The sequence below is a fragment of the Cynoglossus semilaevis genome, chromosome 17, assembly GCF_000523025.1.
Source record: "Cynoglossus semilaevis isolate Cse_v1.0 chromosome 17, Cse_v1.0, whole genome shotgun sequence".
Classification (NCBI taxonomy): domain Eukaryota; kingdom Metazoa; phylum Chordata; class Actinopteri; order Pleuronectiformes; family Cynoglossidae; genus Cynoglossus; species Cynoglossus semilaevis.
In genome coordinates, this window is record NC_024323.1 from 531,753 (window position 1) to 548,472 (window position 16,720).

The 16,720-nt window shown below is 40.0% G+C and overlaps 1 protein-coding gene across 2 annotated transcripts in view; it reads right to left on the minus strand.

The window, feature by feature from the left end:
- LOC103392531 (RNA binding protein fox-1 homolog 3-like) overlaps positions 1-15,350 on the minus strand; it is a 35,898-nt gene extending 20,548 nt beyond the window's left edge. Inside the window, exons 1-2 of one of the 2 annotated variants that reach the window (XM_008329157.3) lie at positions 14,541-15,350; positions 2,130-2,390 (exon numbers count right to left, since the gene is read on the minus strand). In XM_008329157.3, coding sequence (XP_008327379.1) covers positions 2,130-2,390; positions 14,541-14,669 — 390 coding nt within the window. In that variant the 5' untranslated portion in view covers positions 14,670-15,350. The remainder of the gene's footprint in view (positions 1-2,129; positions 2,391-14,540) is intronic. The other variant, XM_008329158.3, reaches the window with a different exon arrangement.
- Positions 15,351-16,720: the final 1,370 nt, after the last annotated feature.

The following is a 16,720-nucleotide window of genomic DNA, read 5'->3' on the forward strand; positions in this document are numbered from 1 at the left end:
GAAGAAGAAGAAGAAGAACAACAACAACAACAACAACAACAACAACAACAACTACAACATTAGAAACCGAGCAACTTCTTGAACTAAACAATGCTTTTATCGAAGGCATCAGAGAGACGGCTCGGCAAATTTCTACAGTTTAAGTCGTGTGGTGTCAATGATGTGGAGAGCCACAATTATTTTATAATTACAAATAGTTAGTGTTTGTTTTTGTGGCCGGAAAATGTACCTTTTTATTTTTTTTTTATTTTTTTATCGGAGGTGTCAGATAGTAATTGTAGTTTGTGTCATGTTGCTACCCATGTATTTTGCGCGGGCAAACCTGTATTGTGAGTGTGTATAGCTGCACATACACATTCATGCAGATAATTAATGTTCGCCCTCCATGTTTGCACTGTGTGGATGGGTGTGCATTGTGTGTGTGGGCATGCACACATTGTGCACACATTTGTATGTGTGTGTAAGTATCCCTCTCCGTTATCTCCATCCACCAGATTCCCCTTTGGACAGTCTACAGCCCCAGCTTTTTTTTTTTTTTTTTTTTATCTAGAGAGGGAATGATTATTCATAAAATTCAACCAAAGCTCAGACGTTTTAATCCACACAATCGGTAACTTTTTTTCCAGTCTTCTGCTGTCCACGATCTCTGAGGATTTTGATAGAAAATGGGGGCAAATATGTTTCACTTTGTCACATTTAAATTTCAAATTAAAAAAAAAAGAAAAAAAATTGCACATATATACTCCCTTCCCTATAAGCCGCAGGTGTCCGCATTTTTTTTTTTTCACTTTTAATTAAATAAATTCGTTTTTTTTTTTCCGAACAGTGCCTGTAACACGGCTGGTTACAAGTTAGCTCTTTCCTGCTTCGACGCTCCGACTGTAGTTGGGACATTTGGCACAAGGGAGACTTGTGATCTGCAATCTTCCAGGGCTGAAGCTAACGTTAGCTCCGGGGCTAACTCCCTTCTCTTTGTGTTTGTCCGCAGCAGAGGTAGAGCAGAGCGTTTTAACAGTTCCTGTATAACCAACTCACGCTTTCAACGTGACAGGGCTATATATAGGACATATCCGCACACAGCCATTCACAGACAGGCATACGCTACTAGCATAACACACAGTAGCCTACCAGAAAACTCATTGATCGCTAGTGGTAGGAAATTAATTAGCCCATACGGATTCATAAATTAGCTGCGTAATTGTTTAGGCTGCCGGCTTCAAAGTGTGTGAAAAAAAAGTAGCGGCTAGTCCAGACTAAACTATGGTAACCTTAGTATTCAATTCAGCATAAATAGCATCCATTTCTAAAATATATAGCTCTCCATATGGTTATGTATATATTTATTTCAATGGAAGCCATCAGCAGCTTAACGCTACAATGCCCATTCTAACTATCCTAATATCATACATCTGTTGGGGTAGCTAATGAGTGTGTCTAGAAAACCAAATCCATTTCACCAAATTTAGCTCAAAAGTGAGGAATTCCATTACATCTGCCATTTCAGAGGCACTGCTGTGCAGTATCAGGGAGAGATCATTTTGTCGGCAGGGCCAAGACGCATAATCAGCTACTTCCTAGCAAATAAGCACATTGACAAAATGGAGACAGCAAAGCAGAACAAGCCAGACCTCCGTGTTTTTTCACAGCAGCTTTAGAAGCCAACATAATCTAGAACAAGCATGGCCATACTAAGGCTTGGGGGGGCAGATGCGGCCCATTTAGCTTTTTAATTCGCCCCGCCAAACCTTTCCAAATTAAATAATTAATTTTATTATCATTATACTTCTGCCTTTTCCCTGCAATACGCACGTTTCCCCAACAGATGTCGTAGAAAATGATAAGAGCATTTTAGCCTCTATGCATGACGTTAACAGGTCATTTATCTTAGTTAGAAATTTCCCAAATATGAGGGTAATTAAGTTCAACTTTTCCTCATACTCGCAAACCCATGCTTCCTCTCTGGGTGTGTACAAAATGTGACGGACAACGCGAGGAGTTACATCTTTGGCTTTCACTCCACAGGATAGAGCGAAACCAATTAAAGATGTAGAATGAACTGGGCTGTAGAGACACATGTTGCTAAGCTAGTAATATTATAAGAAAAAAAAAATTGGATGGAGCACACTGACCAATACGATGGTAGCGCTGGCACTGATTGCTGGTGTGCTGCAGGTGGTGCTGGCCGAGTCGCTGTGCATGAGCGTGGGCGTGTAAGAGGTCATGTTGTGCTCAGGTGCTTGGCTCTGTCCAGTATAGCCCTGGGTTGAAAGCGTGTGTTCCTGGGAGGCAAATTCAGGGGTCATGTTATTTTGAAGATGTGAAGGTAGATACTGGGCTGATGGGTATGACTGGGTCATCACTTCTTGGGAGTTGGCGGGTTCTTGATTATCCTGAAAGAGAAAAAAATAAAGATACGTAACAGGGCTGAGATCCAATCAGAGGTGATGGTCTTTGTGATTAGGCGCGCCTGAATTTGGGAAGTACTGTTAACTGCTCCAATCAGAGGTGATGGTTTTTGAAATGAAAAGTGATTAGGCGGGCCTGAATTTGGGAAGTACTGTTAACTGATCATAGACAATATTTATTTGTAAATTATTAAGTGCACGGGTCCTGACTGTACTTTCCCAAAATGTATTATCTGAAGTTAGGAACATCCAACAGGAAACCGGAAAACAATCCTGTAGCACTGCAAAAGTGATTGATACAATACCTTAAAAAGGATTTTGCTAAGGCTGTAATACATCCTGCGGAAACAATCATGCTTCTTGCCAATACTCCTTGCAATTCTAATAGTGGTCTGCAGTTTCCAAATATTTTAAGAGGGGGATTAAAGCAGCGCACACGAGAAATTATCTAGCAATTGACTTAAACTTGCACTTTGTGTTTTTGACACTCCAACACTGTCATAGCCATAAATGCAATGGTACTAATAATTGGTATAATAATTTCTTTCAATTCAGTGTTCAGTCTTGGTTTTCTCATTTTCGGTTTCGCCCAACTATTTTAATTTCGGTGCATCCCTACCATTTATTTATTGTATAATTCAATCTGTTTTCTTTTCTTTTTTCTAATCTTTTTTCTGTATTTGTTTTAGTTTTTTTTTAGTTATCCAAGTTATCTTCATAACTCAATCTGTTTTCTAATATTTTTTATGTATTTGTTTTGTTTTGGTTTTTTTTTAGTTATCCAAGTTATCTTTTATCCTCATCACCAGGTATATCTAAAAATTACTTTTGTCCAAAATTTTCCTTTTTACAATACATCCTTATTTAACTGTGTGATTCCACAGTATAGCAGTTAGCATGTCTGCCTTGCATGTAGAGAAAAGAGAGTCCTGGGTTCAATTCCCAGAAGGAAGACATACTGTATCTCTAATGATGCCTCCTGTGACAGCCTGTGTGGGTTGCGAAAAATCACATTTTTTTTTTTTTTTTTTAAAACAGGAACAAAACCATTTTATTTTATCAAACGCAAAAAAGGGGATATTGTAAAAAACAATAGATTTTTTTTTAATTCCCCTACAGTTCAACCGTTATTTTTGTATGTACCCCATCTTAGTCATTTATCAAGGATTCATGGTTCAAATGATGGTCTGTCCACTTTCCTTCACTTTTCCTTCTGGGTCGTCCAATTACGGCTCAGGGAGTGTAGCTGGAGCATTGTTAACTTCAATACGTCTGCCTAACTTCCCTCTTAACCCGCCTTCCTTCACTTTTGAGAACAGCACAGTTTCAAACCCGTCTGCGGTCAATGATGTACAGCCAGAGAGACTGTAGACTGAAATTCTATCTAATCTCCTTTTTTTTAGCAGTGCTTAATTTGCGAAAAGACAGAAAAGGATTTGCGGCTTAGAGAGGCTTAAACATTGGACCCTTAGGTTTGGGGGAGTCTATTCGTTATTTCCCTCCTCATCATCATCATATTGTCTGTCTGCATGTCTCAGCAGGTGAAGAGGAAGTGTCTACTGCATTTTTAATGAAGAATGTTGATGCTCTACTCCACAGCAGCAGCAAAGCCTGGCAGCCAAACTCCTGTCTGTCTGCAAATCCAAGTTGAGTTTTTTTTCTTCTTCTTTTTCTCAGAGGAAGAGCTGATGTCTAGTATATCTACTCCACTATGCTAATGAGTGAGAGGTGAAGCCAATGTTTCGCTGCTTTGTCAGCTTCTATATATATACTTTTGACTGGGAGAAAACTCAGGAGATGGCTAGTGGTCGGCTCGCTCGGGGCTTTTGAGCTCTAGGGGCAATTCTGTAATAAGTCAGTCACTTCAAGCTTCTAGAAATTAAAGGTATACAACAACGTACCAGTATTTACACTGTGTACCATGTGTTTTACACATGTATCAAACACAGTTCTTCCAAGGAATTTCTTATATAAGCATTTACGCGACAGGAACTAATGAACTGAAGCTCGAGTTACGTCCATTTGTACAACGGAAAGGCTTTCCCCCCTCATTCCCATTTAATGAATGACAATCAAGATTAAGCTTGAAACTAATTCCTCTTTTAAAAATAAAACCACAAGTCAGGAACTACTGATGGTACCAAAGCCTTTATGCTTTACAAGGCCCGAAAGAACAGCAGGATTTAAGAACGGTGACTTAAACTAACATTTTAAACACAGTCCTGTACAAGACACCCAAGACAGTGGGTATTTTCTACCGTATTTTCTGGACTATAAGTCGCACTTTTTTTTTTTTCATCCTTTAGCTGGGTTTATACTCTGGTGCGACTTATATATATCCATATATTTGTTATGAACACACCGACAGTATACTCTGGTGCAACTTATATATATTCATATATTTGTTATGAACACACCGACAGCCGCTAGATGGCACTCTAGCTGGCTAGCATTCTAGCTAGCTGGCTGCACGATTTGATGAAAATGTGCGATTGCGATTATGGTGAACAATGTGGTCCATTTGCGATTGCAATTACGATATATAAATGAATGTCACGAGTCTCCTTGCTTGGATATCAAAGACAACACGGAAACAATGTGGTCGATTCGCGATTGCAATTATGATATATAAATGAATGTCATGAATCTACTTGCTTGGATATCAAAGACAACACGGAGAATAACAATAGCTTGTATATTTCAAGAAATTCAAAACCCAAAGTTTAGATACAGATTTTATTTATATTCTAATATTAAAAAAAATAGAATTTTTGAAACTGCCTTTGCATTTCTGCAAAGTGTAAAGGCAGTAGCACAATGGTAAAGACCAATTCTGTTTCGTAAAGCTTCCAAGTACTATTTGATAAAATATAAATAAATAAAAAAAATAAAATCGAGGAAGGTTAAAGAACAGCATTTCTTCTATATATTTAATATATATACATATATAAATAAAACTAAAAACTTGGATTCTTAAAACTCACAGTTCAGCACTGAAATGTGATACTGATACTCCTGCTGCTATTTCCCTGCAGTCACACTAGTGTGATGTCATAACTGCTCCTTTATTGATTTGTCTATCCCATGACACCACCATGAATGGCTGATGAGTTTGGCTTACTGTCTTAATAGGCCTCATCCAGAGCTGCTCTTATCCTGCTGTGCACAGCACTCTTTCAAAGGTTTACTTTTTTGTAGCATGATTTGCACTTGGTCATCATACTTTACTGTAAGTAAAAACATTGTGTCTACATTTGAATAATGTTATGCGTTTAGACCACATCCAACTTTACTGTATTCACTCAAATGAGCAATTTTAGCTTCTGCTTCAATAATGTAAAAAAAAAACCATTAAATAGTATTCTATCAACTAATAAATAATAATCATTAAAAAAATACTCTGACCATCGCACAATATCTTGCATTTACCGCACATACTCGCGTATTAGCCGATTCGCGTACAAGCCAACCCCTTAAAATTGATCCCAAAATGGTGATTTTTACAAAAACTTATAAGCCATCCATAATTAGAAAATTACCTTGGTAAACACTGTTTACGATATCAAGGCTTTTGTGGCTTTAAAACATTTTTTTTTGTCAATTTCAGAATGCTTAAACTTTAACTATTGGCTCTCCGTGGGGCAGGGGCGCGAGACATGCATGTTGCCCAGTTGTTAGGATACAGGGGGCGCAGTTGATGGCCAGTCACTAGTCAGGGCTCGTCATACTTAGGGATTTGCCTTATTTCACCTGCATCACCTCTTGCCTCTTGACCATCGCTACCTTTTTTTTTTTTTTTTACATTCTCCTCAAAAATGTGACTGGCCTCCAACTGCTGACTTGCTCACAGTGTATTGACTTTCCTCTCCTTATCAAATTACAGCCACCTCAATAAAGCCACTCACTTCAGCACGTCGGGAAAAATTCGGTTTTCTTCACAAATCGCCCCAGCCCCCGCGCCCTTGCTGGCAGTTACGGCAGGAGGGATGGTGTGATAAGAGTGTGACCCTGGTAGCTGATGTGAATTCATGTTTATATTTTCCATTTGGTTTCACGCAAATGTAGACACAGATGTGTCTTAATTGCGGCCCGACGCAAGCTCAATCGTTCTGACCAAACAATTCCTGCCTTGGCTTAGCCACCGCAACTCTGATTTACTTCTGTGATCAGAGACTGGTCCAAATATCTTTCCATAAATAGACAATAGATTCGAACAACTGCAGAAAGAAAAAAATTAAACTGCCCTGTCACCTGGTCAAACAGAAAAGGGAAACAATTTACCTGCTGCTTATAAGGGAGCAGAATAAAAGAGGCTAGTATTAGAGTTGCAGGTCCATTTGCATGGGAACGCTGCCTCTGTCTGCATCCCAAATACAATCAATACTGGGGAAGATTGCCACCAATGGAGAAAGCAGAGCCCAGTCTGTCCAGTATGTGAATGTGATATAACATCCGGAAAAAGAAAGAAGGGCAGAGCAGTGATTTTTTTTTTCTTTTCTATGACTTCAGCACCACTGATGTATTGTCAGGTCATGTTCACATATGTAAATATGCTTCAGATTCGCAGAAACGTGTTGGAACTCCCACCATTTAAACATGCAATCACACATCGTGACCTATCATCAACACTTATCTTACCTCCATTGTCCAATTCTAAGCTCGTTCAATGCAATCACTCGTCACTCGTATGAGCGCTAACCAAATTCAGATGCTGCGGAAGAGAAAGGAAATGGGCAAATTGTGATAACCAAACCATATATATGTGAATAACTAATTCATAACTAATCGTGGTTGTCAACATGGCACAAACAAAGTCCTCAATTCATGAGAATGTGGCGGGGGTCGCAATTAATGGGAAACGCTGTCTATGAATATGAATCAAGCCAAAATTCGAGCCAAAAAGGACACAAGATAGCCCGAGAAATTAGCCTACTTAAATGTTACCAGTAACAAGACGGGAAGTCAACAAAGAACAAAGCAAGATGAGTGATATTGCAGCAAGCACCCAATATAAATCATGGATCATTGAGGGTGTTTTTAATCAACAAATTCACACTTTCTTGACCCAAAGCTAAACCTGCAATGATTTTGAGTTTTGAATCACAACACAGCACTGAACTTTAGCCAACAAGTGTCGTCGAATCTGATGTCTCAAGGGCGACTAATCTGTTGCCGAGTCTCTCGTGACAGAGCGGGTATCTGAGGGGCTGACGCACAGTTTCGCACTGGCAGCCGCTAGGGGGCGCTCTAGTTGGCTGGTGTGAGTCTGGAAAATACGGTAGTGACTTTCTCGCAATTTTCTCAGTCTGCTTTAACAGTTCATTTCTACGCTTTCGGTTTGTGAATTGCATAATTATTTCTCCGACGTAGTGTTGTGTTGTTCACAACAAACAAATCCCCTTTGTTTGGAGTGAGGGAAAGCCATCACTTGTTACTCCACAGAGCTGGCATCCCCCTCACTCTTCACTTAACTCTTAACTTTGGTCACACACCGGGGTTTGGTCTCTCAGCCGGTCATGATGACATCATCCATCCTCGTATATTGCTCCAGGTCAGCCACTCGTCTCTCCAGAAGGTTAATCCTTTTTCCCTTCTCCATATTCTGTAAACACAGAGCCTAGCTTAACCTCCTCCACCAGCTCCGGGATATTTTTTTCTGCTGCAGCTGAACAGCAGATAACTTCCTCAGCCAAAAAGTCAAGGGAATGTTTTGATGTACTCCATCTCCTCAGAAGACTGGGTTTTGCTCAGTACCATGGCGTTTATTTATAGTTGGGGAAAATACCGTGAGTATTTGGATATGCCGCCAATTTTGCAAGTTTTCCTACTTACCAAGAGGTGTGTTCCTTTCATCGTAGGTAGACTTTTAACTGTATCGATATTTTCTCACGCCCTCAGTGCTCACAGTTAAATATGGCTGAGTGATGCGTGAAGATCATTTGACAATAGGTCAGGAAGTGTTACCAGACAAGTAAATTAAAACCCAGGTAGACACCAAAACTGTATAAATGGCAACATTTAAGAAAGGGATCAAGCATGTGGATCCTCTAGCAATCGAACCCTCCCTCGGACTCCTTGCTCTCTGCTTCCGAGGCAGGCGTGCTAACCACTACAGTTTGGAACCGACTGATATAACACGCTGGCTTTTCGCTGACTGACTGCTTTACAGAATGAAGAAAAATACATTTGTATATATTTGTTATTTAAATTTAAATTGTTGGCTTGAGCTGGAGGCATCAGGTCCTACTCATAGATCTCCCAGTGATAGATTACTTTGGAAAAGCACAGAGATGTGTGGCACTAACTGAGCGATATAGGTTGTACGAAGTCATTCTTAAATTCTCCAAGACTGAAGCTGAGCACGAAGAAGAGTTAAGTATCTCCAGTAAACTGCTTTCAAGGAAGTTAAGTCTGGGACAATGATGAATTTTGCTGGAGGACAATATTATATTGCCCCACAAATTATTGCAGATAAATGAAGGTTGAAGGTCGTTGCAAGAGTCAGAAGCGTTGAAAAAGAAGTAAGAGGAGCAGTTGCGACAGCATTTGAACTCAACCGCAACATCTTTGAAATTTGAGGGGTTGAATCTTAAACAGCACTTACTGAAGACATCCACCTAGAATTGATACGTCTCGCCGAGGGAAAAGTTGTGTATTTGGTACTAACAGTGCAGGAAAAAAAATCTATCTATCTATCTATCTATCTATCTTTAAGCACTTATTTTGATAGGTTGATCGGGGCTTGAATTTCCACGTGCATGCACCAGTTTGTGCACGTAAAATTGGAGCGGTGCACGTAATTTGGTAGGCTACTTGCACCAGTGCAAGTAGCTTTTTCTACTGGTCCTACCAGTAGAATTATCCAATAAAAAAAAAAAGTTTCCAGTGTGTTATTTTTTTCTTCCTTGTTAAGTATTAAACCTTGGTAAGCCAGAATCAGCCGATGCGGCGCGGGGGTTACGTTTCTTTTCACTTCCTTGTATTACGTAACTTTCTTAACAAGTTACGTAATACCGCCCCAATAATTTGCTGATGCTCATGTGTCCGGTAGTACAAATATGGTAAAAGCTGGTAACTTGCATGGAGGTCGGCAAAAGTCAGAGACCTTCGGGAATTCGAAGAATTCCAGAATCCACCGCTGTCCAAGAAAGCCCGGTGCGGGTGTACCGGTCTTTTTTTGTAAAGATGTACCGGTATCAATTACAGCGTGCACGTAATCCGGTGGGGCATGACGCATTGGGAATTGTAGTAAAGCGATAGCGATACACTGTCATGTTTGTTTGTTAGAATGTCTTTGTTTTTGCGAATTTTTTGGCCCCACGAAATCATACCAAGTTTACCACAACAAAAGGTAAAAAATATTATTTAATTTTTTTTTTGCCTGACTCAGTAATGTAAATGTAATTCGAGCCCTGTTGATGTAAATAATCAGAATTATTATTATTATGTATTATAATATTTACAACAAACCGCTTTTCAAAAGTCACAAATAATCAACTGCATGCAAACCAGGAATGTGTTTCTTTCATTTAAAACCATAAACAACACTGCAACTCAGTAAGTGTTCTAAAAAAAAAAAAAAAAAAAAACAGTTAAAAAGGGGAAATTATATGCTATCCCAGAACACACAATTGATGATTTATACAAATTCCCCCAAAAAAGTAATGGTTCCATAAGGAATGTTTTAGTATTATAAAAAAAAAATCAGTTTAACTGTTTTTCTTTGTTAAAAGTAAGAAGAGATTCTTCTGGAGGATTTATATTTCCATTCTTTTAGCAAAGGTGCTTATACTAATTTTTTGCCAATTCCAATTTCCTTCAACTGAAAACATGTACAAAAAAATGTTCCTCCGTGCAAATTTCTACTCTCAAGTAATTATAAATATTCCCCAGGTTCTCTCTTCAGTTGAACAATTTTCAAAATATAGGTTGAGGTAGCGTTGGAGCTGATGGCAGTCCCTTGTGGCCACATTTGTGAACAGGTTAAGTCTTATTTCTCCAACTCCAGCTGTCAATGCACCAAAGCAGGGCCATAAGTATTATGTAGAAGCACCTTTCACAACACCCAAGGACACAACAGTAGAGTAAAAACAATAAGGCAAAAATACAGTTAAATAAGAGCAACAGGAAAAAAAAAATCAATACAAACAAAATCAATAGAAAAAAATATATATATAACGAAGATGAAAGATGTGTGGGGAACTGAGAATGAGCCAAAGAGGAGGGATTTAAAAAGGGACGCAAAATGGTATGAGAATGTATAGCAATTTGGACAGATATGGGGGTGCAGGGTGACCTAAAATGTAAGAAGCAGATTTTCCAAAGTACCGTAATTTCTGGACTGTAAGAAGACTTAAACAATGATGCGGCTAATTTATGGATTTTTTTACAGGCTTACGAAGTTCATACCCCTAGCGATCAATGACTTTTCTATTAGGCTAGAGAAGGTAGGTATGTCTGTATGTGAATGTGAGTGCGGGGGTGCGAGAGAGAGATCGGTAGCGGAAGTTCCGTGCAATATGAGCCCTGTTATGAGTTGGTTATACAGGAGCTGTTTATGTACTGTTGTGTTCCCTGTTTCTGTTTACCTCTGCTGCGGACAAGCACAAAGTGAAGGGAGTTAGCCCCGGAGCTAATGTTAGCTTCGGCCCTGGAGCAGATCAATAAGTCTCCCCTGTGCATTTCAACTACAGTCGGGGCGCCGAAGCAGGAAAGATTTAATGTGTAACCAGTCGTGTTTCAGACACTGTTCCGGTAAAAAAGCATTTATTTAATAAAAAGTGAAAAAAAAAATCTTTGTGTAAATATCCCATGTCAACTTGGACATGGACAACGGCTTATAGATGTTCAGCTGTAGAATTATTATTATTATTTTTTTTTTAATTTAGTGGGTGTGGCCCAGAGGCAATGTCTCTGTTATTGGTGTTGAACCCCAGGGTTCACCTCCTGGGCAAGTTCAAATCCCGGTTAGGGTGGTTGGTACCTTCCAGTGGACTCACCACCTGCAGGAAGGTTCAGGGGGGGTTGGTACGGTGCAATGAGATTTGGGTGATGACTGCGACCCGGTAATGACTGCGACCCGGTAATTTGGGTGATGACCATGACCCGGTAACGGATAAGCGGATGAAAATGGAGGAATGGATAAATGGATGGATAAATTTAGTGGGTGTGGCGCTTTGGCCCAGAGACAATGTCTCTGTCATTGGTGTGGAACCCCAGGGTTCACCTCCTGGGCAAGTTCGAATCCCGGTTAGGGCGGTTGGTACCTTCCCGTGGACTCACCACCCGCAGGAAGGTTCAGGGGGGTTGGTACGGTGCAATGTGATCGGGGTGGTGACTGCTGCCCCCGTGACCCGTTAACGGATAAGCGGATGAAAATGGATGGATGGATGGATCTAATCAGATGTCAGTGGAGCGTTTGGTAGAAATTCCAGCTTGACCACCAACAATTACGCTCAAGGAAGAAGCAGTTGATATCAAATAGACCATTAATCTGCCAACCTGGACCCAGTTATTATATTTAGTGCCAGTAAATACAACATTCACTACAACTTTTTCATGTCTGATACCTGTACTGCAACTAGGAGTATTTGCAGATTACCAATGTTGATCAGATACCCCTCGTCAACTATGCTGTGGGCTGGCGTTGCTAAGGTGATAGTGTCCCCGTTTACAGCAGGTGTATCACAAGCATTTTCAGTCCAACCCACTTGGTCTCTTCATCCCTCACCTTTGTACTTGTTTGTAAGTAAACGAAAAGAAGAAAAAAAAAGAAGCTATGAGACCATTACCCACGATCAAGGGAAAAAAAAAGCTATGAGACCATTACCCACGATCAATGAATACTGCTTAAAGAAGACTTTAGACCAGGGCCCTGCTGACAAGGTCGAAAAAAAAAAAATGTCTCCTTCGTAATAACCATCACGCTGCTGTGCTACAGAATGGCCTAAGAAGCCCAAGGAAGATCCCTTAAGCGGAAACACTAATGTACTTCATTTTTGTTGTTGTTGTTCTTCTATTTTTATCTTTAAGATGGGTGTGCTAACTGTAGGTTACTTTTTATTGGTGGTTCATTTGCGATTATTTCTTTTGCTTAACATCGTACAAAGGGTTAGCCCTTTTGCTTCAAGTTTGGCTAAAATGTTGTTGTTTTCATGTTGTCCAAAACATCTGTACGTTTCTGCTAACTGTTTTAAAGGTTTTTTAACCTACCCATGCTTACCATCATTTTGTTAGGTACTTCTGGCTAAGCTTATTGCCCTGCACTTGGTGTTCATTTATTTATTTGCGTCACCCTTTGTTGACAATTAACTACAATATTTTTACCTACATATTACTTTGTCTTCTGCATTTTTCTGAAGTAGTCTCATTACTTCGGCTTATTTGTTTTGTTTGCTAACTTCTGTCTATTAACTAGGGACGGCTGGATAAAACTGACAGCAGTCCGACGCTTTCTTCTCTCCTACGGCGTGCCGCAGGCTCCCGCTGCTAAGGCTGTAGCTTCCCTGTTTTTTATCCCATGTTAAAGCATTGAAATTTTGCTTGATTCTTTCCTTTGCCAATGCGACAAACTGCCGGAACTGGGGAGGTGGCATTATCCTCTACAACAAGCCGACTGTCGGCACAAAACACTCAATTCTGACAGTCATCTTAGGTGCGTTTCTCCTTAAGCCTCAGCAACATCATTAGAAGCAGCAGCAGCAGCAGCAGCAGGCAGTAGAAAAAGCCAAAGTAACCCACTATTTTTTTTCTGTTACCTAATTGGTCCGTTGTTCACACATTGGGGAGTCTCTCTTTGTGCAGAAGAAAAACAAACATTTTTGACACCAGTATTCATTCATTCACATGCCAGGGCCCCAGCCAAATATTAACCGAATTAAAGTAGAAGATGACTCTAAAAAACACACACAGACAGACACGCTAACACAGACATGGTACAAATGACCTTTTATCTTACGGATGTAAGCCTTACATAAGAGATCCTTAGTAGATTTGTTTTTTTATCTTAATCTGTTAGACTGGCATCAGAAGTATTCGCGGCCTTTGGTGAAACGTGGTTTTTTCGGCAACTACAGACAGTTCGACTGACCATGTCTGCATAGGCAACATTGGAAAACAAGTAACGAAACCATTATTTCCCTTGTATATCAGGCACGGGCATGAGCTTCCACGAACACAGCCTACAAAACAGACATTGTTTACTGCAACGCATGCTGCTAGCGCTCACCCACACTCCTCATCCCATTTGTGTCACACGCACAAGCTTACACAAAATTAACTCAGCAGTACGGCAGCATGGAAGCCTGAATTAACAAACGTGAATAATTTAGCAGTGAGACAGACTCCCTGAGGAGTAAACTTGTTTTTTTCTTTTGTGTGAATCTTTTTAACCCAATTCCGAGGAGTAAACTTGTTTTTTTCTTTTTTTCTTTTTTTTTTTGTGTGAATCTTTTTAACCCAATTCTTAACAAAAACAAAAAAACAGTTTTGGGGTTCATAAACAAGTCAAGATCAGTGATAAAATTGAGTGTATTGAGTCCAGAGAATGATAAAATCAAGTGTAATTTAAAAAAAAAATTACAATATATTTTTTTAATCATAATGGTTATATTGCAACTAAAACGTAAGTCAAACTGGGGTAGGGTGTCAAACCCGTTTTCACCAGGGGGCGACATCAGCAACACAGTTACCTGTGAAGGGACGGTTGTAAGTGTAAGACTGTACGACTGTGTTATTTATTCAAGTTACAAATATTGTAAATTGCTCTGTGTAAATAAAAAAATAAAAAAACATCAAGTTAAAAAAGGCAGCGAAACACTTCTTAAGCTCCTTCGGGCCACAGCAGGGACCAAACACTTCTTAAGCTCCTTCGGGCCACACAAAACGACTTAGCGGTCCACGTTTGGACTGCGGGCCTCGAGTTTGATCCGCATATGCAATATGCGTGTCTCCGCTTATGTCCTCTGACCTCAGGCTGCGTGTGGGTCGGAGGTTAAAAGGGACAACGCACGAACAAAACAAAACGCAAATCGCGCCACTGCGTCGTGATCCCGTGGCGTTGGACGTACAGCCGCAAAGAGAAACAGAGAAAGCGCGACACACGATAAGTGACGATAAGCGTGGACTTCGTCTTACCTCTTGCAGGTAAAGGAAGGCAGGTGGACATTGTAGCGAGTGCGGGAGCATCCTGGAGCCGGAGAGCAGCAGGCAGCCAGAGTTGGCCATAGAACTCGTTAGCGGGGGGTGACGAGATGCTTTTCGCATTGAGCAGGGAGATTCCTTGTGGGTGTTTTTTTTTTCTCTTTTCTTTTTTTGTTTCTGCCCTTCTCCTCTATCTTCCCCGGTTTGTCAACCTCCTTATTTTTCTGCGTTTGTCCCGTCTATGCTTCTTCTTCTTCTTCTTCTTTTGTCTCTATTGAAGCAGCAGTGCGCAGTCCATGTTCCAGCCGTGTTACTATAGCACTCTCCCTACCTTTACGTCACTGTCCGCGGCGACACTCTGTTTACATCGAGCCAAGAACGAGCGTTCACACAGATAAGGGGAGGTTCTGTTCGAGAGGAGGTGGAGGGGGGAAGACGATGACGGAGGATGGCTCCGAGGGTGAAAGTGGCCGTGGAGGTGGAGTTGTGGTAGCAAGCATTTGGGTGGGTCTGTTCTGATGGGAAGAAAACGGAGAAAATCCCCCCCCGGTGGAGGGTGACATCAAATGGGGATAGTCGAAAAACTGATGGGATGCAGGGTGACATTAGAAACATCGATGGTGGCTAGTAACGTTTCGATGTGTGTGTTGAAAAACCCCCTGTTTTTCTACTGAACAATGCTAGTCTTTAGCAGCTATATAGACTATATTTTTTGGACATAAGTGAATATTAATAAAGAAAATTGCCAGAAGAAACATATATTATATATTATTGATAAAATTATTTATATCTATCAATGAAAAAAAAAACAACCGTAATTTTTCAAGCCTGGGATCAATAAAGTATATCTATCTTTTAAGGAGCAAAAATGCAGTTTAATCTTATTCAATTCTGATTCGATTTAAATGCTAAGGTTTTGGAAACCGCATGAATACATTCATGGGCACAGTTGAACTATTCTGTGTGCCCAAAGTTCGACAAAAAATACTCAATCGACCACAAATAGTCTGTGCAGTTTGTGGTAACCTCTAGATGGTGCTGTGAGTATTAAACAACACCAGTGTAAATGACTCACTGACATTGCCAATTAGTGATTTTAGAGATCATGGTTTTGTCAAGTCACAGCTGAAAGTGAGCTGAAATAATATCCTGCATATTTTTCTTTTTGATGTTTCAATATATTATATAATTTATTTTATTTTCACTCAAATGAACAAAACACGGGCAAAACAAAGTTTACAAATACATTTGAATGTAGGTTATTATAGGCTGATTGTGTACGTAAATATTTGGCCAAAAATCATATCGAAAAATGTTCACAAAATCACAGTAAATATTCAAATCAGTTTGTGATTAATGATTACAACTTTTATTTATTTTCTATGACATTTCTAGTTAAAGGTATGCTGCTGTGTTTGTCACAAAGTGGGGGGGCGTGTCCCTCAGGGGGGGCCGCAGTGCAATTGCAGGGGTGTGCAAATTGAATGAATGAATGAATGAAACGTAACGCCGCAGTGCAATTACAAGGGTGTGCAAATTGAATGAATGAAACGTAACGCGGCATATTGTTCGATGTTGTAAATGTTGTTGCAAACAAGACACTGGCAAATTCCCACTCCTGCGGACTGACCAAAGTTGGCCATGCTAGCATAAAATGGACGCGTTTAAAGTGCATAAAAATATATTATATTTAAAATGTGTGAAATAAACAAGTTGTTTTTTCATTTTTGGGTAAGGGCGCAAATATTTTCTTATGAACGACTAGGGCGGCGGGAGTTAGACACAGTCAGATTCTGTTCATTCGCTAAAACGTCAAACATCATTCAACAAAGGTCAATGTTGTAATCATGTCTTTAAGTTTATGTCTTTGAGTCTTATTCTGTCGTACAGTACAATCGGTGTTGACACACATACCAGGTATGATCACTTTACCTCCCAAGATGTACAATCAATATATTGAAAAATGTTAACACAGATGTAATTTGAGTCCTTTAATCAGCTTGTCTGAGTCAATGCATTAGCACAACAGGATACTTAGCATATCCTGCTCGTACACTTATTTTTGCGCACGTCATCTCACGTGCTCCTGTACAGCCGATCAATTTATGACTGGAATGACTTAAATAATGACACGCCTGGGTCAACTGTGACTCATACTGGCAGCTGCTCAGTTA